The sequence below is a fragment of the Theropithecus gelada genome, chromosome 1 (assembly GCF_003255815.1).
Source record: "Theropithecus gelada isolate Dixy chromosome 1, Tgel_1.0, whole genome shotgun sequence".
Classification (NCBI taxonomy): Eukaryota; Metazoa; Chordata; class Mammalia; order Primates; family Cercopithecidae; genus Theropithecus; species Theropithecus gelada.
Window position 1 is genome coordinate 72,513,710 of NC_037668.1, and position 19,986 is coordinate 72,533,695.

The 19,986-nt window shown below is 53.9% G+C and overlaps 1 protein-coding gene across 3 annotated transcripts in view; it reads left to right on the forward strand.

Annotated features, from left to right (window-relative positions):
- Positions 1-19,772, forward strand: part of RNF220 (ring finger protein 220) — a 252,675-nt gene extending 232,903 nt beyond the window's left edge. For 2 of the 3 annotated variants that reach the window (XM_025380650.1, XM_025380644.1), the window contains exons 6-15: positions 128-170; positions 3,325-3,368; positions 3,808-3,940; positions 12,724-12,820; positions 13,019-13,105; positions 13,245-13,300; positions 13,434-13,512; positions 17,687-17,795; positions 17,945-18,019; positions 18,753-19,772. In XM_025380650.1, coding sequence (XP_025236435.1) covers positions 128-170; positions 3,325-3,368; positions 3,808-3,940; positions 12,724-12,820; positions 13,019-13,105; positions 13,245-13,300; positions 13,434-13,512; positions 17,687-17,795; positions 17,945-18,019; positions 18,753-18,824 — 795 coding nt within the window. In that variant the 3' untranslated portion in view covers positions 18,825-19,772. Of the gene's footprint in view, positions 1-127; positions 171-3,324; positions 3,447-3,807; positions 3,941-12,723; positions 12,821-13,018; positions 13,106-13,244; positions 13,301-13,433; positions 13,513-17,686; positions 17,796-17,944; positions 18,020-18,752 lie in introns of all 3 variants that reach the window. The other variant, XM_025380660.1, reaches the window with a different exon arrangement.
- Positions 19,773-19,986: the final 214 nt, after the last annotated feature.

Below are 19,986 nucleotides of genomic sequence, written 5' to 3' on the forward strand. Positions count from 1 at the left end.
TGTTTACGGGCTGTTTGGGGCGGAGCAGGCTTGGTTGGGGGTCCGGTGCTGGGGCGGGGGTCAGGACTCCAGGCCGCGCCTGACGCTCTCTTTTCTTTTCTTGCATCTGCCCGCGATCTTCTCCCAGACCTTTCTGCGAGTACGAGCCAACCGGCAGACCCGACTGAATGGTGAGTCCTGCCCGGCCCCTCCCTCCGCCCCACCCCCGGCCTCCTCCCTCCCTCACTGCCTGCCGCTCCTGGCTTGCCTGGGTCTCTTCGACTTTGGGGCCCATTGGCTTCTTCGCAGTCACGGCGCCTGAGTATGTGCAAACCAAAGCTGCCGCTCTCAGTTTCCCCGTCTGTCTAATGGAGGTATGGCTCCCAGCCCTTGCCCAAACCTCTCTAAAGGCCCTGAAGAGCCCTGGGGGGAGGGCAATAAGTGCCGGAGAATGAGGAACGAGCTACACAATTCTACTCGGGAGCTCAGCTTTGAATTTGCAAACTGCTGGGACCTCACTATACAAACCTGCAGGGCGCTGAGAATGTTTTTCTTCCAGTTTTTAATCAGTGCCCAGTAGTGTGAATACAGCCTCTCTGCTGAGACTTGACAATACAGTGAGATCTGGAGTTCCCACGGCAACAGGAACTAACTCATCCCAGGGCTCTTTGAGTTATTAGTCGGCCCACATTTCACAAAGGTGATCAGCGTGGGCTCGACAGCTCTTAGAGGCCTTCTCTGAAAGCAGGCCATGTATGCACTACCTAGCAGCCCCCCTTTTGGATGCAAACCTCTAGAGCATTCCTGTTTGCTGAATACAATTGAACGATCCTAGCTTTTTGTGCTTACTGGGGTGTGGTATCTGGGGGGTGACTGTAAGGGGTTTAGGGTTTCTGGACCAGCTGATAAGTGAGAGAGGCCATGGAGTTCAAGATCCCCAGCTCTTACCACGTGGGTTCTAGTGCCAGGCTGAACCCTGGTCTGTAAAAGGGAGAACATTCATGATGAGCTGGCGCCATGTTAAGCACCATTCTCACAACACCTCTGAGAGGAGTATTACACACCTTTTGTGAATAAGAAAACGGGCTCTGAGAGGTGAAAGTGGTTTGTTTAAAAGTACACAGCTGGGATGTAACTGAGCCATGATTCATTTGAAGTTTGTTTCCCGCCAAAGCCCGTGTTTCTCCAACCACACCATGCTACCTCCTTGGCAAATGCTTTGATTCTTCCTACTCATACGTAGCCTCTGGATAGAGAACAGAACTTTCCCTACTACACTTTGGTAAGCTTAGTTCAGGATTTAGAAGATGAATGGGAAGGTGAAAACCAAACCTGCCTGCCTTCTCTGAGAATTTCCAGATGAAGCCCAGTCCATCAGGGTGCTTTCCAGGGACTACAAGGGATCATCTGCTGGCCTGTGTGTCCTGAGCAAGGAGCACATCCAGTATCGTGCTTTTCTTGACCATTCCATGACATTCGTTTCCTTAATCATCGAACATTGTGGTATCATCAGCACCTTCTTACCCAGGGAGGCATTCTCTTGGTGTAGGCATGGTAGGGAGGAAGCTGTGTGTTGGCACACTGCTCCATACTACACTTCTAAAACTCTCAGGGTCCTTTGCTCTATGCCTTTCTGAGGTTTCACGTCCATTGTCCATCCCAGCCCTGGCTCTACAGTGTCAAGGCTACCTAAGTTTGAGATTCCAAGAGTTAGGGCAGCCAAAGTGAAGAGTTCTCAATCTTTGTGCACAAAGTCAAGTGGGGCACTAGGACACAGTCATGTCACCTATAGTGAAAACACAGGAAATTGAAGAGATGGACTGGGCTACAGACCAAGTTTTCTCAAACTCCATGCCCAGTTCTGGCAGGATGGTAACTTTCCTTTTGGTTTGGGTCTTTGTGGGGTCGCTCTGTTTTGGAGTTGGAGTAGCTCCCTGCCTCAGGCTCACAACAGGCAGGAGCTGGAGCTCTAGCACACTCACTGGGACCAGTCTTTGTTGATGCTGCTCAGTTAGGGGGTCCCCTTGGGACAGAAGGGCATTCTAGGTTATGAAGTCAGGCCTGGTTTCCTATCTTGCCTTTGCCACTTTTTAGCTACTTGGACACGTGCCTTGATCTAAGCTTCAAGTTTCTTCATCTGTTAAAATGGGATAATGCAATCTAGCTTCAGCAAGTGGTAGTAAATGAGCTACCTTGGGTAACGTACTTGGCTATGAGCCTGACACACAGTAGAAGCTCTAAATTGTAACATAGCAGCTCTCACCTGTGTTCCCCTCCTAGATTGCATTCATGAACTTCCTGTCAGGGTCACTGTCCATGAGAAAGTTCTTCCTGGCCCTGCATTGGGGAACCTTTCCCTCCTTGGCTGGCTCTCCCGCCTCCCCATCAGTTTGGTCCCAGAGTAGCCATCTCGGATCCTGCTGTGGCATTCCGGAAGGGACTAGAGGGAACAGAGTTTCTTGTTTTGACCCCTTCCTGCTTCAGTGACAGGAGGGCTACAGAGAGGGATTACTGAGCTAATTAGAAATGATTGCATCGCTCAGCATTAATTAGCAGTGCTGTGGGCTTGCAGTGTGCACTTTGGAACTGAGCCCCCTGTGGGACAACATGGCAGGCAGCCCTCTGCCTCCAGGGCCTGCCAGCCCCTCTGTACTGATTAGAAATGATGGAACAGGTTCGGGTGGGCACAATAAGGGCTGCCTTCTCAGGGTTCCCTGAGCCTTCTGACCTGGCTGCCAAAGGTCTGACCCAGACCCTCTTACCTTTGTGACTGGGCCTCAGTCTCCTCTTCTGTAAAATGGGGTTAGTGGACCTCAGAGAAATTCTTCCTGTTAAGATTCTAGGTGGGATGCTAGGAGTTGTACCTCAAGGCTCTTGGCCCAGGAACAAAAGAGGATTTAGCTGATGAGTGAACAGCAGGCCAAGTCAGGCCACTGGAGGGGTTAGGTTCTAGCCAAGAGATGCTCTTTAGAGTTGTATTTCCCGACACCAAAAGAGTTCATGGTCTTGGCTTTCTGGAGAGATACCTAGCAACATGGAGTGTCTTTGCTCATTGGACTCTTACTAAACACTGCAAGTAAAGGTATGGGTAGACCTTGCACCAGCTGTGGCCAAAGAGTAGACTTACTCACTGGCTTAGTTAGCACCAGTCTCCTCCCCAGGTGCTCTTGGCAAAGCCCAGTCCCCAAAGGAGCAGGAGGTACTTCAAGATGAGGGCCAGATCAGGCACTGAATAAAAACGCTAGTGGCTGGCAAGAGGTCAGGATGTGTCAGCTCCACTGGGACCTTGGGGGCTGCAGTGACCGTCTGCTTGTTCTGTGCTTTGTTTTCGGTTCCCCCGTGCAGCTCGGATTGGGAAAATGAAACGGAGGAAGCAAGATGAAGGGCAGGTATGTCCCCTGTGCAACTGCCCCCTGGCAGGATCGGAGCAGGAGATGAGTAGGCATGTGGAGCATTGCCTTTCTAAGGTAGAGGGGCCATCACCACCCACCTTTCTTCCCCACTCCCTTCCCCCGACACTAGCTGCAGACTACCCCTGAATCTGTGGGCTCTTGGGGTCTCCATGTGGTCTCAGCAGCTTCTTCACTTCTGTCCACTGCTCTCTCCCTTTGCTTTCACTCTCACTCATTCCCTCCTTGGGCTCCAGTGGAAAATTTGGGAAGAGGCCCAGGTCTTTGACCTCTAAATTGGTTTGCTTCAGAGGAGCCCTAGAGCTGAGGGCCCACTTGGCGCACCACAGCTGGGGCTAGAGCTGTGCCTTCGTCGCAGACTGTGGGGAGCAGGTGGGGATGGCCTGGGCCCAGCATGATCCTGCTCTGCTCTTCACAGAGGGAAGGCTCCTGCATGGCTGAGGATGATGCTGTGGACATCGAGCATGAGAACAACAACCGCTTTGAGGAGTATGAATGGTGTGGGCAGAAGCGGATACGGGCCACCACTCTTCTGGAAGGTGGCTTCCGAGGTACAAGCAGCTGACACATAGACAGTGGCACTCTGGTGCCAGGCCTCTGCTGGGTATCCATCTGTTGGGAGCCAAGAGGCCGAGGCTGGTGGCTGGTCATCCATCCGTTCCACCACGTGGGGACTGCTGCTGGTGGGGCTCCTTTGTGACCGTGCTGCCTGCCTGTGATGTGCATATTAAAATGGATGTATTTGGGTGGGGAAATGGAATTGTGAGGCTGCAAGCTAGGAATGACGAGGGGGGCTCTCAGCCTCGGGTGATGCATTGAAGGTGACAGCCAAGCCGCGTTAGCACCTGCATAAAATATTAAAGGGACGGTTATGCATTTATCACTCCATCCCTCTTAAGGCTGATAAATGAGAATCCAGCAACCTGCTGTACACCTCCAGCACTGGGGGCCCTGAGGGCTTCCAGGCAAACACATTGGATTTTCCTCCTCCTCCTCTTCAGCCCTATGTCAGGGAAATCAGTTACAGAGGAGAGAGTGAGTTATGGCAAAATTTGACCTCCCATGAGCTTCATTGGTGAATCTAATTTTAGCTCTGATCCCATCCCTTCTCCCTGGGCGCCCTCTGCCCTGAAGCAAGAGGGGCCTGGGCCCAGCTGCTCCCTCCTTCCCCTGGGCTCTCCCCAGTTGCTGCAAAGGAGTATGCAGGGCCCTGCCCATCTCCAGTGCCCTCCCAGCTCCTTGGAGGAGCAAGGCTTGGCACCCCCCACCAGGTCAGACAGCAGAATTGGTTGGGTGCCCAGGGTCAGTGACTTGTTAAACTCCCCAGCCTTGGGCAGGGGAAAAGGGGAGCTGTCTGCCTCTTGGCCTCCAGTTCTTCTCTCTTTCTGTGCATGAGCACAGCTGGTACTGCAGCTTGTGGTCATTAAGTGAGCCAATCTGCTTCCCGTCTGCCTCTCGTTCTCTGGGCAACACCTTTGGGAATACTGCTGTGTATGGTCCCTGGGGAATCTCACAGCAGCTGGGAAGAAGTTCTCTGCCTCCATGGGGCCATGCTACCTGGGCAGATGCTGAGGAGTGGTCTCTGCAGGGCTGTCCAGTACAGACTGGTTCCACAAAGGGGCTAAGAGCCCAGATGGGACATTATGCCTCTGGGCGTCTCTCACATTACCCAGGTGTTTGGGGGCAAGCCAAAACATAAATCAGGAAGGTTAGTCAGATCAAACTGTCTCCCTGAACCGGAGCTGGAGAGTGTGAGTTTGCCATTTCACTCATCCTGTACTGGAGCCTTAGCGTGTCTGAGGCCCTAGAAGAGTGAGCAGCAGAGCTGACGATTGTCTGTCCTGTGAGTTGGACACATGGGTGTTCGGTGGCAGCCGCATAGGGTCAGTTCCAGCATGCCTCTCTGGTTAGCGCTGTTGGCAGCTGCAACTGCTCACATCCTCCATTGCTGTGGCAACAACTTAGGTTCCTTGGCACAGACCTGGACCTGATGGCTTCTGGGCACCAGACAGGGCTTACGGAGGATAAAGCTGCGAAGGGCCTGCTGATTTGACAAGAGTATTTCCCCTGTGTCGGGATGCACTTGCAGAGCAGTGTGAGGGGCTCTTAGGCCCTGGGCGGGTATCCGTTTCCCTGAGTGTTTACACTGTGAGGTTGTTCCTTTCAAGAATTCCTGAGGGGAGTTCAAAGGGGGCTTTTCTTTGAGCGATTTGGAGAGCGAGAATGAGAGTGAGACTTGAAGAGGGAACAGGGGCCGGAGGTGCCTTTATCTGCAGAGAATTGCTCCAGCTTTCCTGATAGAAGCTGCTGCCGCCTCTTAAACAGCTTAGTGCAGTCAAAAGACAGGCAGACTTGAAAGGCTGTTTTACAGCGAGATCAGCGGGGGCCACGAGGCAGAGAGCGGGGCACAGTGGAGCGGAGGAGGCTGAGGCTCCTCGGTGGGGGGACTATCAAAGGGAGGCCCTGGCTGATCCCTACTGCCTCTGCCCCCAAAACCTTGTCTGCAAAAGCTGGCCATCTGTCAGCCTACCCTCCCTGGCCAGGACCGAGAGGCCCCAACTCTTGGGGGGTTGGGTGTGGCCCCGCCAGGCGGGCTGGTGTCAGTGCAGCGCATTGATCGCCCGCCGGGCGGGCCGGGCCGCAAGCCGGGCAGCGCGTGCTTAATGTGATTGAAAGGCAGTTAAAATGGCGGTGACCTTTTCAGGAGGAATTAGATTGCCTGCCAAGACCGGTTAGAGGGAGTGATAACGCCAGCTGAAGAAGCTGCCCAGCCGACTTCAGAGAGAGGGAGGCAGAGGCAGGATGAGCAGGCGAGTGGCGAGGCCCATTTAAACTGCGCTGTGCGTGCTGACAGAACAGAGATTGCTGTCCTTGTTAGATATGAAAGAAGTGAAGAATTGCAGATAAGTTTCTGTATCCGATCACCCCCATTCCTCCTCCCAGACTAGGGCCCCTTGGTCATCCTCAGCAAAGCTTCCCACCAGGCCCCTGGGGGTTGGTCTTATGGATCAGATCGGTTACCTCAAATGTAATCTGCTGTGGGAAGCAGTGAACAGGCAAGAGTTTCGGTGGAGACACTTGGCCGAGGGCAACAGGCCTTAGAGATGGGGACCTGTGGTTACTGAGGAGGAGCTCCCAGGTATCTCAGGCCTGGGAGTGCTCGGATTGGTATTTTAGGACAAAATAACCAGACAGAGCAGGCGAGCACTGAGGTAGGTCCCACTGGAAATAGATTTTTGAAAAGACTAAAGGAAATAGGTATTACTTCAAGTAAGTTGGAAGGAATTTTTGCTGCCTAGGAGGCACTCTGACCTTCCCAATTCTAGAAGAAATACTTAAGCTGTGTGCCTAAGCTGTTGATTGTCCTTTCAGAACCACAGGTTTTCTAACCTGCTACTGCTCTTTACATAAAGGGCAGCACACAGAACCTAGTGCGCCATGAACATTCCATTAAAAGAGATCCGCAGTTAGGGAGAAAAGATGTTTTTCTTGGGTACCATGCCAAACCTGGGTCAAGCAAGGGGCTTCTAGGCTAGAGAAGCAGACTACAGGGGAAACCTAACTATACAGCCCTTAAGACAAGCCTGCTTCCACCTGTAGTCTATGGAGGTGTGTGACTAAGGAGCCATGCCTTTCCTCTCCTGTCCTCCATCCAGCTCCTGGATCCTGGAGAAGAGACCTACAGTGGTGAGCTGTTGTCCCTCCTGTGTGTTGGTTGCCAGTGAGAGTTCACCCAACTGCATTGGGGAGCCCAGAGCTCCTCATATCTGGAAGGGACATGCTGGAAGGAGGACATGGGAATGATTGGTTTCAAATAAGGTGGCAATGATGTGGTCACAAGAGTGGTGAGATGGAGGAATTTCCCAGGAAGCATCACAGGAAATGGAAGGCTGCAGCTATATTTTTTAAGCCCTGGAGGTGAATGCATTGCTGAAATCCAGCATGAAGCCCCTTTGAACCAAACAGGTGGAGTGGGTAGGGAGAAGAAGGGTGTTAAGACAGTCAGCAGTGCACAGTCTCTGTCCTGCGGCGTTTCTTGTCTTTCATGAGTTCCTTACATTTAAGCCGGTTCCAAGTCGCTGGATGAGAAGTCGTGAAGCAAACAGAGCAGCTGTGGCACAAATCTTTTCTTTTCTTTTTTTGAGACAGAGTCTCACTTTGTCACCCAGGCTGGAGACTAGAGTGCAGGGGCACAATTTCGGCTCACTGCAACCTCCACCTTCTGGGTTCGAGAGATTCTCCTGCCTCAGCCTCCCTCCCGAGTAGCTGGGATTACAGGCATGTGCCACCACACCCGGCTAATTTTTGTATTTTTAGTAGAGACGGGGTTTCACCGTGTAGGCCAGGCTGGTCTTGAACTCCTGAAACCTCAGGTGATCCGCCCACCTCGACCTCCTGGGATTACAGGTATGAGCCACCACACCCAGCCTGGCACAAATCTTTTATCTGGCTATTTCTTGATAAAATTTCAGCGCCAGAAGTATGGGGCAAGGGGGTAAGAGATGTTGTAAGCCCCAGGGCATGGGCACATAGGCCTTGCCCTAGCTGCTGCCTCCTTTGGTGTGCTGGTTCTCAAAAGAAAGGAGCCCCAGGTGCTAAAAATGTCCCCCAGTGCAGCTCTGCTCCTGGTCCAGTCAGTGACAGGTGTTGGAACAGCACACTGCTGGAGGCGGTCTTGGAGTGGAGAGGGTTGTGCTGCTGCCTTGTGACTCCCCACCACCTTTAGTTATCTCTGTCGCCTGTTGGGAGGGGTGAGGAGAGGTGGCAAGGAGCAAGGCACCTTCTGTCCTCTGTGGCAACTGACGGGATTTAATCGCCTTTTGGAACACAATTGTTAAGCTAGGACTGAGGGAGTGCAGGCAGAAGGAGCAAGTATCAATGGTTTTAAACGGCGTCTGTCTCTCTGCGTCTCTCCTGACGTGAGGCAGTGAAACGCGTTATCGAGGAGGCCCGGAAAGTGGCTAAGTGCGTTTGACACACGCCAACTCCCTGCCTCCACACTGGATAATTGCATTGTCAACTGTTCAGCGAGGTGGCAGGTGACACTGCAGGCCGATTGATTGTCCCGCATCGCAGCTCCCCAGACTGTCAGCTCCCCAATCGATGGCGTTTACACAAGACACCGTAACTGCATCTGTAACTAATTCCAGTGTAAAACTCGCCGGAAGCTGCTGCCCTTGCCCTCCGTGTTGGAGAGCGCAGGCCTCTGGAGGGCCCTGAGACTTTCCTTTCTCCCTGGGCTCTGGTTTTGTTGGGAGCAGCAGGTGAGGAAATCGATGCCTCCTTTTTTGTGGTTTCAGGTTCCAGGATGATACTACCCCCGGTAAACGGGCATCTCCAGTTTCTCAATCGATCATCTGATCAATTGATTAAATTAACACTGATTTTTTTTTTCTCCCTTCTCAATAACCCAGGAAGAAATGAGTTTATGGGAGAAGGGTCGTTTTTATAAAATGTAGACCTGTGTTTCATTTCTGCACTTAACTCTCTCCCTCTTTGTTGCTAAGTTTTCACTGTGAGGAGAAGGATTTTTTTTTTGCACTGCCCACCCTGCCAGGAATGGGCAACTCTGGCACCACCCTGCTGGGTATCATTGGCCATCAGGCTTAGGTTGCCTATGGGTGGGGGCTCAGGCCTTTATACCACTTTAAGGTGGGGCAGAACCGTAGCATGGGGCCTTCCCTGGTGACTGAAGGGTACTCTGGGCCATCTTGGAGGTCCTGGGGGCTGAGTTCCTTCCCTGGATAGCAGCAGTAGGAGTGGCAGCTTGCCTGTTATCCCTGGAGCTACATGGAAGAGGAGCCAGAGACTTGGAAAGGAGCTGTCTGTGCCATCTTGCCTCTGAGTACTGGCTTGGGATATTCCAGCAGCTGAGAACATCAAACGACTGTGGAGCCTTCCTCTCCAAGCGAGAGGGGGGGCAAGCTGGCGGGGGTGCTGTCTGCATAAAATGGCTTTATGGCCGTTTCTTTTTATTATGATTCTGCCAGAAGTCAGCAAGTGACATTTCATTAAGAAAATAAAGTTTAATGTGCTGGGAAAGAGGTTGGAGCAGGCTGGGGCAGCACAAGAGTGAAATTGGCAGCAGCCTGTTCTGAACACCTGTGGGGGTAGGGAGAGGTTCCCAACATCTGTCTTAGCTGGAGGATGGGGTCAGGGTCAGAGTGAATGGCTCAGACCAGAGGCAGAGGCCTTTTCTTTGGCAAACAAAATGTGTCGTGCTGTCCATCCTGCCTGACTGGCCAGAGGAACAGAAAGCTGCTGCCCGGCTGGGAGCCGGGATCTGATAAGGAAAGTTGTATCCTGAGAGATTTCTCCAGGCCACCAGCTAACTAGGACCTAATACAGCAGTGTCACCAGTGTTTAGCCAGTACTGCTGGGATGTGCTGTGTGGCACCAGCCATCAGCCCAGCCAGCTCTGCTGGGTGCTGCTGAGATCACAACAGTGAGTCACACTTGGGACCCTTGCAGCTTCCAGTCTGGTGAGCGACAGTGACAATATGTGGTGATAAATATGATCCTGGAGTTACACAGGAGTCTGGGTGGACACCAGGGAAGGGCCACCTGTGTATAAGAAGCTGGGAAGCCCCATGTACCACGCAGAGCACCGTGAGGACAGGGACCAGGTCTTGAAGCTCTCTGTTCTCAACATGGAGCCAACCAGAGGATGAGCCCAATAAAGGTTGAAAGAATGGCGTTGAGGTGTGAGTTCTTTCCTTTAGCAGGGATTCAGAGAGCAGCTGCTCTGTGTGGGCACTGAGTTGATGGTAGGAGGCATGGCTGGGCTGAGTCAGACTTGCCAAAGGAGCAGGCCTGTGTATTGCGGACCAGGAGGGAGAAGGTTCTAGGCAGAGAGCAGGAGGTGTGGAGGCATGGGGGCATGAGAAAGCACAGAGGATCTGGGAGACCACAGTAGCTCTGTTTAATGGAGTATGAGTCCTGGGCCAGGCATGGTGGGCAGTAAGACTGCAGAGAAAAGGACTTCAGGCCACAGGGCTACTTTCTGTGTTGAGAAGCTGGAGCTTTTCCTGGCAGCTTTGGGGTACCCTGTTTTCTTTTTTTTTTTTTTTTGAGACAGAGTCTCACTCTGTCGCCGAGGCTGGAGTGCAGTGGCACAATCTCGGCTCACTGCGAGCTCCACTTCCTGGGTTCATGCCATTCTCCTGCCTCAGCCTCCCGAGTAGCTGGGACTACAGGCGTGGGCCACCACACCTGGCTAATTTCTTTTTGTATTTTTAGTAGAGACAGGGTTTCACCGCGTTAGCCAGGATGGTCTCGCTCTCTTGACCTTGTGATCCACCCGCCTCGACCTCCCAAAGTGCTGGGATTACAGGCGTGAGCCTCCGTGCCTGGCCTGGGGTACCCTGTTTTCTCTGCTTTGCCATGGAGCCGTATCGGGCTCACATGTGGTTCTCTGCTTTCCATTTATAAGGCAGGGCTAGGCAGGGCCAGACCGAGCAGAGGATGTGAGGCTAGCTGCTGAGCTGCGTGTACTTGGGGAAGGGGGGTTGGCAGGGCTTGGGTGCAGCAAGCTGTAAGTGAACCTGATAGCTACATTCTGATTGATGGTGGAGTTTGTCTCCCAAACTGTCAGAGGGTTTATAGAGGTGCCACTCACCCACAAGGCGGGAATTGCTTGTCAGGACACCTGGCTGTGAACAGGAGACAGAGCTGTAACTTGGTGTTTTCTCAGCTTAATGGCCCTGCTGCTGACCTGCTTGTTGCCTCAAGTGTGTCAGTGCCTCAGGGTAGAGGGCAAATGAGGACTGTCAGGGAGAGGTGGAGTCCAGGCTGTGCCCGGCGTCTTTCCTTCCCGGTGCTGCTTACCTTTGGTGGTATCTTTGTGAGACCAGAGACTGGTGGGGTAGAAGGGAGAAGGATCAAGACTCAGTGTTTTTCAGGGCTTGAAAAATGGAGAACATTCCAGATGGAGTGAATAGCATGAGCAGGGGTCTTAAGAGTGGGATATACAGGGTATGTTTGGGGTTTGGTGAGCAGCCTCTGTGTCTACATGGATGGGGTTTACAGAGTGAATTAGTAGAGAGCAAGAGTAAAGACATAGATGGACCCAGATCTTCATGGATCTGGCTGAGGAGCCTGGGCTTGGTTGTGCATGCAGTGGGGAGCCATCGATGGTTTTGGAACAGGAGGAAAGGTGGTCAGAACTCAGTGGTAAGCAGGATGAGGGAACAGATAAGAGGCCTGAGGACTCCCTACAAGACATATCCTAATGAGAGTATAAGGACCTGAGAGGAAAGAATGGACAAGCTGAAATGTCTGAAATCATCGGGCAGACACTGAGCTGCTTCCTCACTTCTTTAAGTATTTCTTTGCTGATCCCAGTAGCCACAGAGTCTCACATTCTTTTGTCCCTGCAGGGCTGTGCTGGCTAGTGAGGTGTGGTCTGAGACCCACTGGGAGGAAGTGGGGAGCTGGGGGGAACAACTCTATAGCACTTGACCCTGGGCTATCAGGAAGGGTGGTCCTGGATGACAGAGAGATCACCTGGCAGGTGAGCAGGCCTGGTGTAGCCCCAGCAGCTCGCCCCTCCCCCTGAGCTGAGAGTCCACCCGTGGCTTGCCAGATGCACCTCAGGGGTCAGCCGCCTGCCTGGCCCATGGCCTGGCCTCCGCTCAGCCTGGTTGCCTTCATGGACTGCTTTGAGAAGTAGGTGTGCATGCCTGTCCTCCCTCGTCTGTCCCTTCTTAATCCCTTCATAACTGCACTTGTCCAGGAATCTGGGCTGAGTGAGGTGGAGATGAATAATTAATGTCAGGCGCTTCAGACACCAAATATTTGAACAGCTGCCTGGTGTTTTTGCTGGCAAGGACCTAGCGGCCAAAATCAGGATGTTGGCCGGGGGTCCCACTCTGTGGCTCTGATTGGCCTTAGCCAGCCTGTTCTTTCCTCCAATGGACTTGTCAGGCTGGATAATGGGGCATAGGGGGAGGCCCCACTCCTTTCCTGTGAAATTCCTAGACCTGAATTTTTCTGTCCTCTTCCTGTTCTTCCTAGACCTGGAAGATAGGTGGACAGCAGGCCTGGGGCTGAGCGTCCCCCAAGGATGTGACATAATGTATGAATGGGCTAGTTTATGAGCAGAGACCACTTGGAGCAGCATGCAGTGGCAGAGAAAGATGAGGTTTGCAGAGTGAAGGGCCTGAAATGTCAGGGTCAGGGGCACTGAAGTATCTGGCTCTATATATCCCAGGCCCAGGTTTCCCTCTGGGCCTTAACAGGTCCGAAGCCTAACCACTACCTGCAGGCAACAGGAGGGGCACCCTCGGCCTAGTCTTGTTGTCCGCAGGCCCTCCTCACACCCTGCTTCCCACAGGCTCTGGCTTCATCATGTGCAGCGGCAAAGAGAACCCGGACAGTGATGCGGACTTGGATGTGGATGGGGATGACACTTTGGAGTATGGGAAGCCACAGTATCCTTGGAGCACTGTGGGTGCTGGTGGGGCTGATGCGGCAGGCCACAGGGAATAAGAAAAGTAGCTCCTGTGGTATTCACCTGCACCACCCCCCCGGCCAGAGTCAGCTTTGGCCAGGAGGGGCATGCTCTCCTGGGATTCAACCCTCATGGCCTGCTGCAAACTAGGATCCATTGTCCTTGACCACTATGCCAGATATACAGAGGCTGATGTCATCCCCTGCACAGGCGAGGAGCCTGGTGAAGCCAAGGAGAGAGAGGCACTCCGGGGTGCAGTCCTAAAGCAAGTGTGGGCACAGGCTTGGGTGGGTGGAGCAGAGAGAGAGGAAGCCCTGAGGCAGGGGTCAACCCAGTACTGACCCTCAGGGCTGTCCTGCCCGCCTTCAGGCCTCACTTTGTTCTTCCTCCCTCCTTTCCTCCAGTGGCGGCCCTCCCAGCACACGCATCACACCTGAGTTCTCTAAATGGGCCAATGACGGTAAGTCCTGCCCCAGGTTAGGAGTAATGGGGGAGACGGGGTATCCCTGGATGGTGATGACTGACCCAAGCCCAACCCCTCACCTGTGCTGCCCAGTCTGGCCGGAGTATGAGTTGCCCCTCTGTCCCAGCAGAGATGCCATCCACCAGCAATGGTGAAAGCAGCAAGCAGGAGGCCATGCAGAAGACCTGCAAGAACAGCGACATCGAGAAGTAAGTGTTTGGCCAGGAGGGGGCCCTGGGACCGCAGTTCAGTGGGAGGAGGGGCCCTTTGCTAGCAGGAAGGCCTGCTGCCAGGGCTTCTGGCCCTCCCAAGTGCAGCTCAGTGCTGCTGCCCTGGGCACACAGCCGGCAGTGGAGCCCAGCTGGTGCTAAGCGTGACTCTGTGAATTGATCGCTGGGCCACGGCCCCGGGAGCCTTGGCGGAGGGAGGAGCAGTCCGCCCGCCTGCCTGCCCGCTGTGGCGGCCTCCACTCAGGGAATGTGATGTATGGCCGCCCAGCCCAGCCGGCGCACTTGATTCATCTCCAGTTTCTGTTTCTTAATCGGGAGCTAAATTGGTTTCATTTTTCTTGTCCCGGGTGGCACTCACAGTGGGTTTTAGGCAGGAACATTGGGTCTCATCACTTCTGGTAGGAATTTTTGGCCTGGGTTCTCTGGCAGAGGAAAGGGGATCCATTAGCACTTCGCCCAGCACTGGGCAATCCCTGGCCCGGATCCCCGGGAACCACAAAGATTTAGTATCAGCTGGGCATCTCCCTGACTTCCCAGAAACCCAAGGAAAGCCAGTTCTGGCCTCAGGAGATGGCATTGTCCAGTCTGGGCTGCCTGGTGCTGCTGCCATTGGTCATTGCTTAACTCCAGTACCCACTCCACCTTCTGACTGCAGGCTAGGTTGCCTGGGGTTAAAAGGCAGCCTCTTCATTCCAGGGCCAGTGTTCCATCTTTGCCTCCTGCCAGGAGAGTGGATTGCAGGCCGGTGCAGGGCCGGGTCGGTGGCCCAGGGTCACCTCCCATTTGTTTCCCTCCATTTTGTGTTGTCATAAATTCATTCCAGCCCGTTGTGGTTGATCAGTTTATCTCGGCCGGGGCCGCGAGTGCTGCTGGCATGATGTATGGGCCGCGGCGCAGGGCCCGGCTGCCCATGAATCACCGCAGCTGCTCCGTGTCAGCGCCAGAGCGGGCCGTACGGGTTCGGTGCAACCAGCTTGTGGGGGGGAGGAATGACGTATGGATGTTTATTTAATAATTCTCTCCTACTCCAGCTGAGCGGGGCGGGCGGGGTTGTAAGGGGCACCCACCCTCGTCTGGAGGGGCTGCTCATAAATCAGAAAGACAAGATCATTAATCAGGGATGGTGCCCAAGGAGGAGGTGGGGGCAGAGCCAGTGGCTTCCATGAAGGTATAACCCACCCAAGGCTGGGGGTAGCCAGGATTTCTGTCCCACCTGTGTGAGCACAGGCACCCATAGGCAGGGATCTCTATGATGAGGTGGAGACTGGCTCAGTCATGTGCAGAGCTCTCCACTGGGTCTGGGTCTGCTGAGACTGGGGCCCGTCAGTCCCCAAGATTTCTCTATTTCTTGCCCTAGATCTGTTTTACTACGCAGGGAAAAGGAATGGTAGGATGCCATGGCTCCACCAAGAATCTCCCCACCCCCCGTGCCCTGGAGGCGCTCAGGAATAGCTCACAGCCAGCCTGGACCAGGGGTTGGAGGCTTGGGTATTTCGCCAGAGCCAAGATTGGAGGGCAGGTGTGTGCTGAGCACACCCAGGATAGGCAGGCTCTGGAGTTGGCTGTTGGCCTTCAGTGTGGCCTTGTAGCTCTTGGAGATGGCATGGGAAATGACTTCGTTCTCTCCTGGCCTCATCCATTTTTGCCATTCCAGCTCCAGTTCTCTGATTTGAGGTTTGGGAGTTAGTTCTCCATTCTGGGGTAGGCTGCCCCCAGCTGCAGGCCTTAGTTTCCCCATCTTTGAAATAACCATATAGGACTAGGCAAATTCTCAGCTTAGTCCTTGGAGTGGAAGGGAGCACAGCTACAAATCCTTGTCTCCTTATCAGGAATTTACCTGTAATCCAGATGGGGATGGCATATATGGCATTGTGCAAAATGCCAGGGAAGGAGCCTGCTGTTTGAGGGCTTGTGACGAGAGAAGGGGTAGTAAAGACTTCCAGAACCAGAGGGATAAATGGAAGCCCCCAGGGAATCAGCCAGTACCAGGAGGAACGAGTCAGAGCCTTTCTTGGCATCCGTGGGAAGATGCAAGGCAGAGGGAATCATGGACCCTAGGGTGATGGATTTAAGTGTCCCTGATACAGTGACACAGCCACTAAGGAGTCAGGCTCTGTGTTGCTGCCAGCTCCCCAGAGGAAAAAGGCCAGAGATTGAAGTTTGTTATTGCCCATGAAATGTGACCACTACCCTCCCTGCACTCCCATTACCACTCACATCCAGTAATGACAGACCACCTGTAAGCTCTCAAGCTTCCTGAGCTGATTGTCTCCCCTAAACTGCAGAACAGGTGCCCCCAGGAGACTGTCCTTGCCCAAAGTCCACCTCCCTTATGATTCCCCCTGCTCTCAGTCCAGCCTCTGCTTCCTGATTGAGTACATCTGTGAAACCTGAGCTGTTCGTACCCCGCTCTTCCAGCATCCTCAGCAGCTTCCTGCTGTCCGTGAGATAAACTTCAGCTCCTTCAGGTGTGGCATTTGAGGTCCTCCTGCATGCCATCTCCTTTCTCACTGTAGCACTTTGCCTACACATGGGCCTTCTAGCCAGACTAGAATCTTGGGCCTCTTGGCCTCTGTGTCTGCTGTTCTCTTGGCCTGGAACCCCCCTCCTCCTGGGTATAGCCGGTACAGTCATGGTCAGTCACACAGTTATTAGTTGATCATGGAATCAGTCTGCCAGGTTTGAATCCCATCTCCCTGACTCTGTGGGGACCTTGAGCAAGCTACTTAATCTTTCTGTGCTTTAGTTTCTTTGTATATAAATAGGAGATACTAGAATCTTCTCATGGGGTTTTTGTGAGGTATAAATAAGATAATAATTATCAATCCCTCAGTACAATCCCTGGCATTTAGTAAGTGCTTAATAAATTTTAGCTATTTTATTTGTATTATCATTACTATTCCCTAAGGCCAATCTCCTACACCATCTTTCTAGTCTTCCAGGAAGCATTCTCCTCCCTCTGTGAGCTCCTCTGGGTCCTGTTCACTTGTTTTAGGAGGGCGGGAAGGTTCCTTGAGAGAGTCCTAGCTATTCCCTGTTCAGCAGTGCAGCCCAAGGAGTCCTGGACATGCAGGAGGGACCTTCTGGTGCAGGGCTTGGCCCACAGACAGGACTACCAGGGCATCTGATATGCCTAGGAAGTAACAAGGAGCCCTGGAGGCAGGCCAGGCCTGTGGCAAAGGGACCTAGATCATGTGGGACCCGCCCAGTCCCTGCATCTCTCCCCCTCTCCCTGGAGGTTGGACGGGCCCTTTCTTCAGCAGGTGTTTGCTCGTGCCCCGTGCTTGAGGTGGGGCTCTTGGCCGTAGTATTGGTGGAGTGAGCAGCGCACCCTCAGGGAACCCACACTCAGGAACTTTACACTGCTGTGGCGGAGTTCACACAGCGGGCTGTGAGAGCCACTGTGCAGTGCTGGCTTGGGGGTCTAGAAAAGGCTTCTGAGAGGGCATGAGAACAAAACTAGGTCTGAATGATGAGGCAGAGCTAGTGAGTCAGGCGAGGGGGTGCAAAGGGATCACAGTGCAGAGGCCAAGGCAGTGAAAAAGGTGGCATGGATGGTGACACATAGCAGTCGAGCATAAAATGCATGGCAAGGTCCTCAGGGGTGCGGTGGGCTGGAACTGGACCAAGGAGTGTGGTGGAGCTCTACTCTGAGGGGGACATTGGAATGTTGGAAGTCACACCACGAGAGATTCGCTTTGAGAACATAAATTCTTCTAGGTGCTGGGAGAGTGGAATGGAGATGAGGGGCCTGGAGGCAGAGAGGCTGTCTGGAAAAAGTGGAGGAATTGGTGCAAGACATCTGAGAGCCTGGACTAGTGGTGGTGAGGGGCAAAAGAAGTGGAGAGATGCTGGAGATACCAGGAAAGATGACAGATTTGGGTTGTTGGGAAGACTGCGAAGGAGTGGTTGGAAATGGTTCCCTGGTATCTGTGGTGTAAAAATTCATCCGGATGGGAATGGAGGAACAGAGAGGGTGAGGAGTTTAGTTCTGGAATGTGAATTTGCAGATTCGGGCTATCAGAGGAAGGGGGCAGGCAGGGATGCCTAGGGGACATTTCTGTATTTGGTTCTGGAATTCAAGGGAGGTGTAGGCTGGAGGTGCAAATGGGAGATGCCCGCCTGCCACCCAACCATGCCTTCCTTTTTACAGAATCACCGAAGATTCAGCTGTGACCACGTTTGAGGCTCTGAAGGCTCGGGTCAGAGAACTTGAACGGCAGCTATCTCGTGGGGACCGTTACAAATGCCTCATCTGCATGGTGAGTAGAAAAGAACCTAGGGGTTCCGTTGGTCAGGCTTCTGCGCCCTCTGGGGGAGTTGGAGAGGGTCTCCGCACTGTACTCTGGGCTCTTCAGTGGGTGGACCTGCCTCAGAGTGACCCCTTCCTTATCTGCCCCCTCCTCCCTAGGACTCGTACTCGATGCCCCTGACGTCCATCCAGTGTTGGCACGTGCACTGCGAGGAGTGCTGGCTGCGGACCCTGGTGAGGTGGCATGGGGGTCGGGGAATGGGAGGCCGTTCCGGGCACTGCCCAGATGTCCATGCTTATGCCTGAGCCTGCCTGGGGGAAGTGGGGAGCATGGGGCAAAGGAGAACAGGATATTTACCCCCAGGATATTTACCCCCAGGCTCCCTGCCTCCTCCCCCACTGCAGGTTTAGGAACTTCTCCCCCTCCATGAGTTCACTGCATTCTCCCTTCCCCTTCCCCTGCCCGCCGAAGGTCCACTGCATCACACAGACTGGTGAGGCCCAGGGTCAGGAGGAGGCTGGCTGTGGGTAAACAGGACCAGGGCCTTGGCCCCTCCCCCTCCCATTACTAAGCTCCTTCTGCTCCTGCCCCTGTTCCTCGCTCAGGAGCAGCCATTAAAATGTCGCCCGGAGACAGCAATAAAAGGCTCGGACGTGGGCTCTGTGTCCTGATCAAAGGCCGCGTGTAATCTCGTTAGGGCTGCGGCTGCCACAGCTGGACCCAGCCTTGTTCTCATTACCGGGGCTCCTGCTGCGGGGCTGGCCAGGCGGTTTGATCCTGGCGTCCCCCCAACACAGGAGCGTGCCTGCCTGCTCACAGAAGCTGCCTATGCTTCCCCAGCCTGTGCTGACAGGACCAAGGTCCCAGCACACACTGGTGCAGAGAGACATGGCTGCAGGCCCAGGTGCTCGCATGCGCACACGTGGCACATTGTGTAGACCAGAGCCCTCCCTGTTCTCCCTGCAGGGTGCCAAGAAGCTCTGCCCTCAGTGCAACACGATCACAGCGCCCGGAGACCTGCGGAGGATCTACTTGTGAGCTATCTGCCCCAGGCAGGCCTCGCCTCCAGCAGCCCCACCTGCCCCCAGCCTCTGTGACAGTGACCCTCTCCCTTTGTACATACTTGCACACAGGTTCCCCATGTACATACATGCACATACTCACACATGCGTACACACACACACATTTACACACGCAGGACTCTGGAGCCAGAGTAGAGGCTGTGGCCCAGGCACTACCTGCTGGCTCCCACCTATGGTTTGGGGGCCATACCTGTTCCAGCTCTGTTCCCAGGGTAGGGCAGGGAGGTGGGGGTTGGGGGAGTAGTGGGGCACGGCTCCTGAGATGCAGCCCCCAGACTGACAGACGGACAGACAGACATGCAAACACCAGACTGAAGCACATGTAATATAGACCGTGTATGTTTACAATGTTGTGTATAAATGGGACAACTCCTCGCCCTCTACCTGTCCCCTCCCCCTTTGGTTGTATGATTTTCTTCTTTTTTAAGAACCCCTGGAAGCAGTGCCTCCTTCAGGGTTGGCTGGGGGCTCGGCTCATCCACCTCTTGGGGTACCTGCCTCTCCCTCTCCCGTGGTGTCCCTTCCCTCTCCCACGTGCTCGGTGTTCAGTGGTGTATATTTCTTCTCCCAGACGTGGGGCACATGCCCCGAGGGACATGATCCTCTCCTTAGTCTTAGCTCATGGGACTCTTTATAAGGAGTTGGGGGGTAGAAGCAGGAAACGGGAACCGAGCTGAAGCAGAGGCTGAGATGGGGGACTGGAAGACAGTGCTCCTGGCCACCCAGCCTCTGCTGAGAACCATTTCTGGGATTAGAGCTGCCCTTCCCAGGGAAAAAGTGTCGTCTCCCCGACCCTCCCGTGGGCCCTATGGTGTGATGCTGTGTCTGTATATTCTATACAAAGGTACTTGTCCTTTCCCTTTGTAAACTACATTTGACATGGATTAAACCAGTATAAACAGTTGCTGCCTGTGTGTTGTGTGGGGAGGTGGGGGAGCTAATTAGGGGAGGTGGGCTGAGGCAGTTATGGGGTTAATTCCTAGTGGCAGGATGGGGGAAAGGACCTAGCTATAGGTGTATGACACCATGCAAGGTTGGTCTGCTCTGGGGCCCTGGAGCATTTGGTTTGGATGGGGGTGGGGCTGGGGATCTGGGCTCCTGACTATTGATGGGTAGGG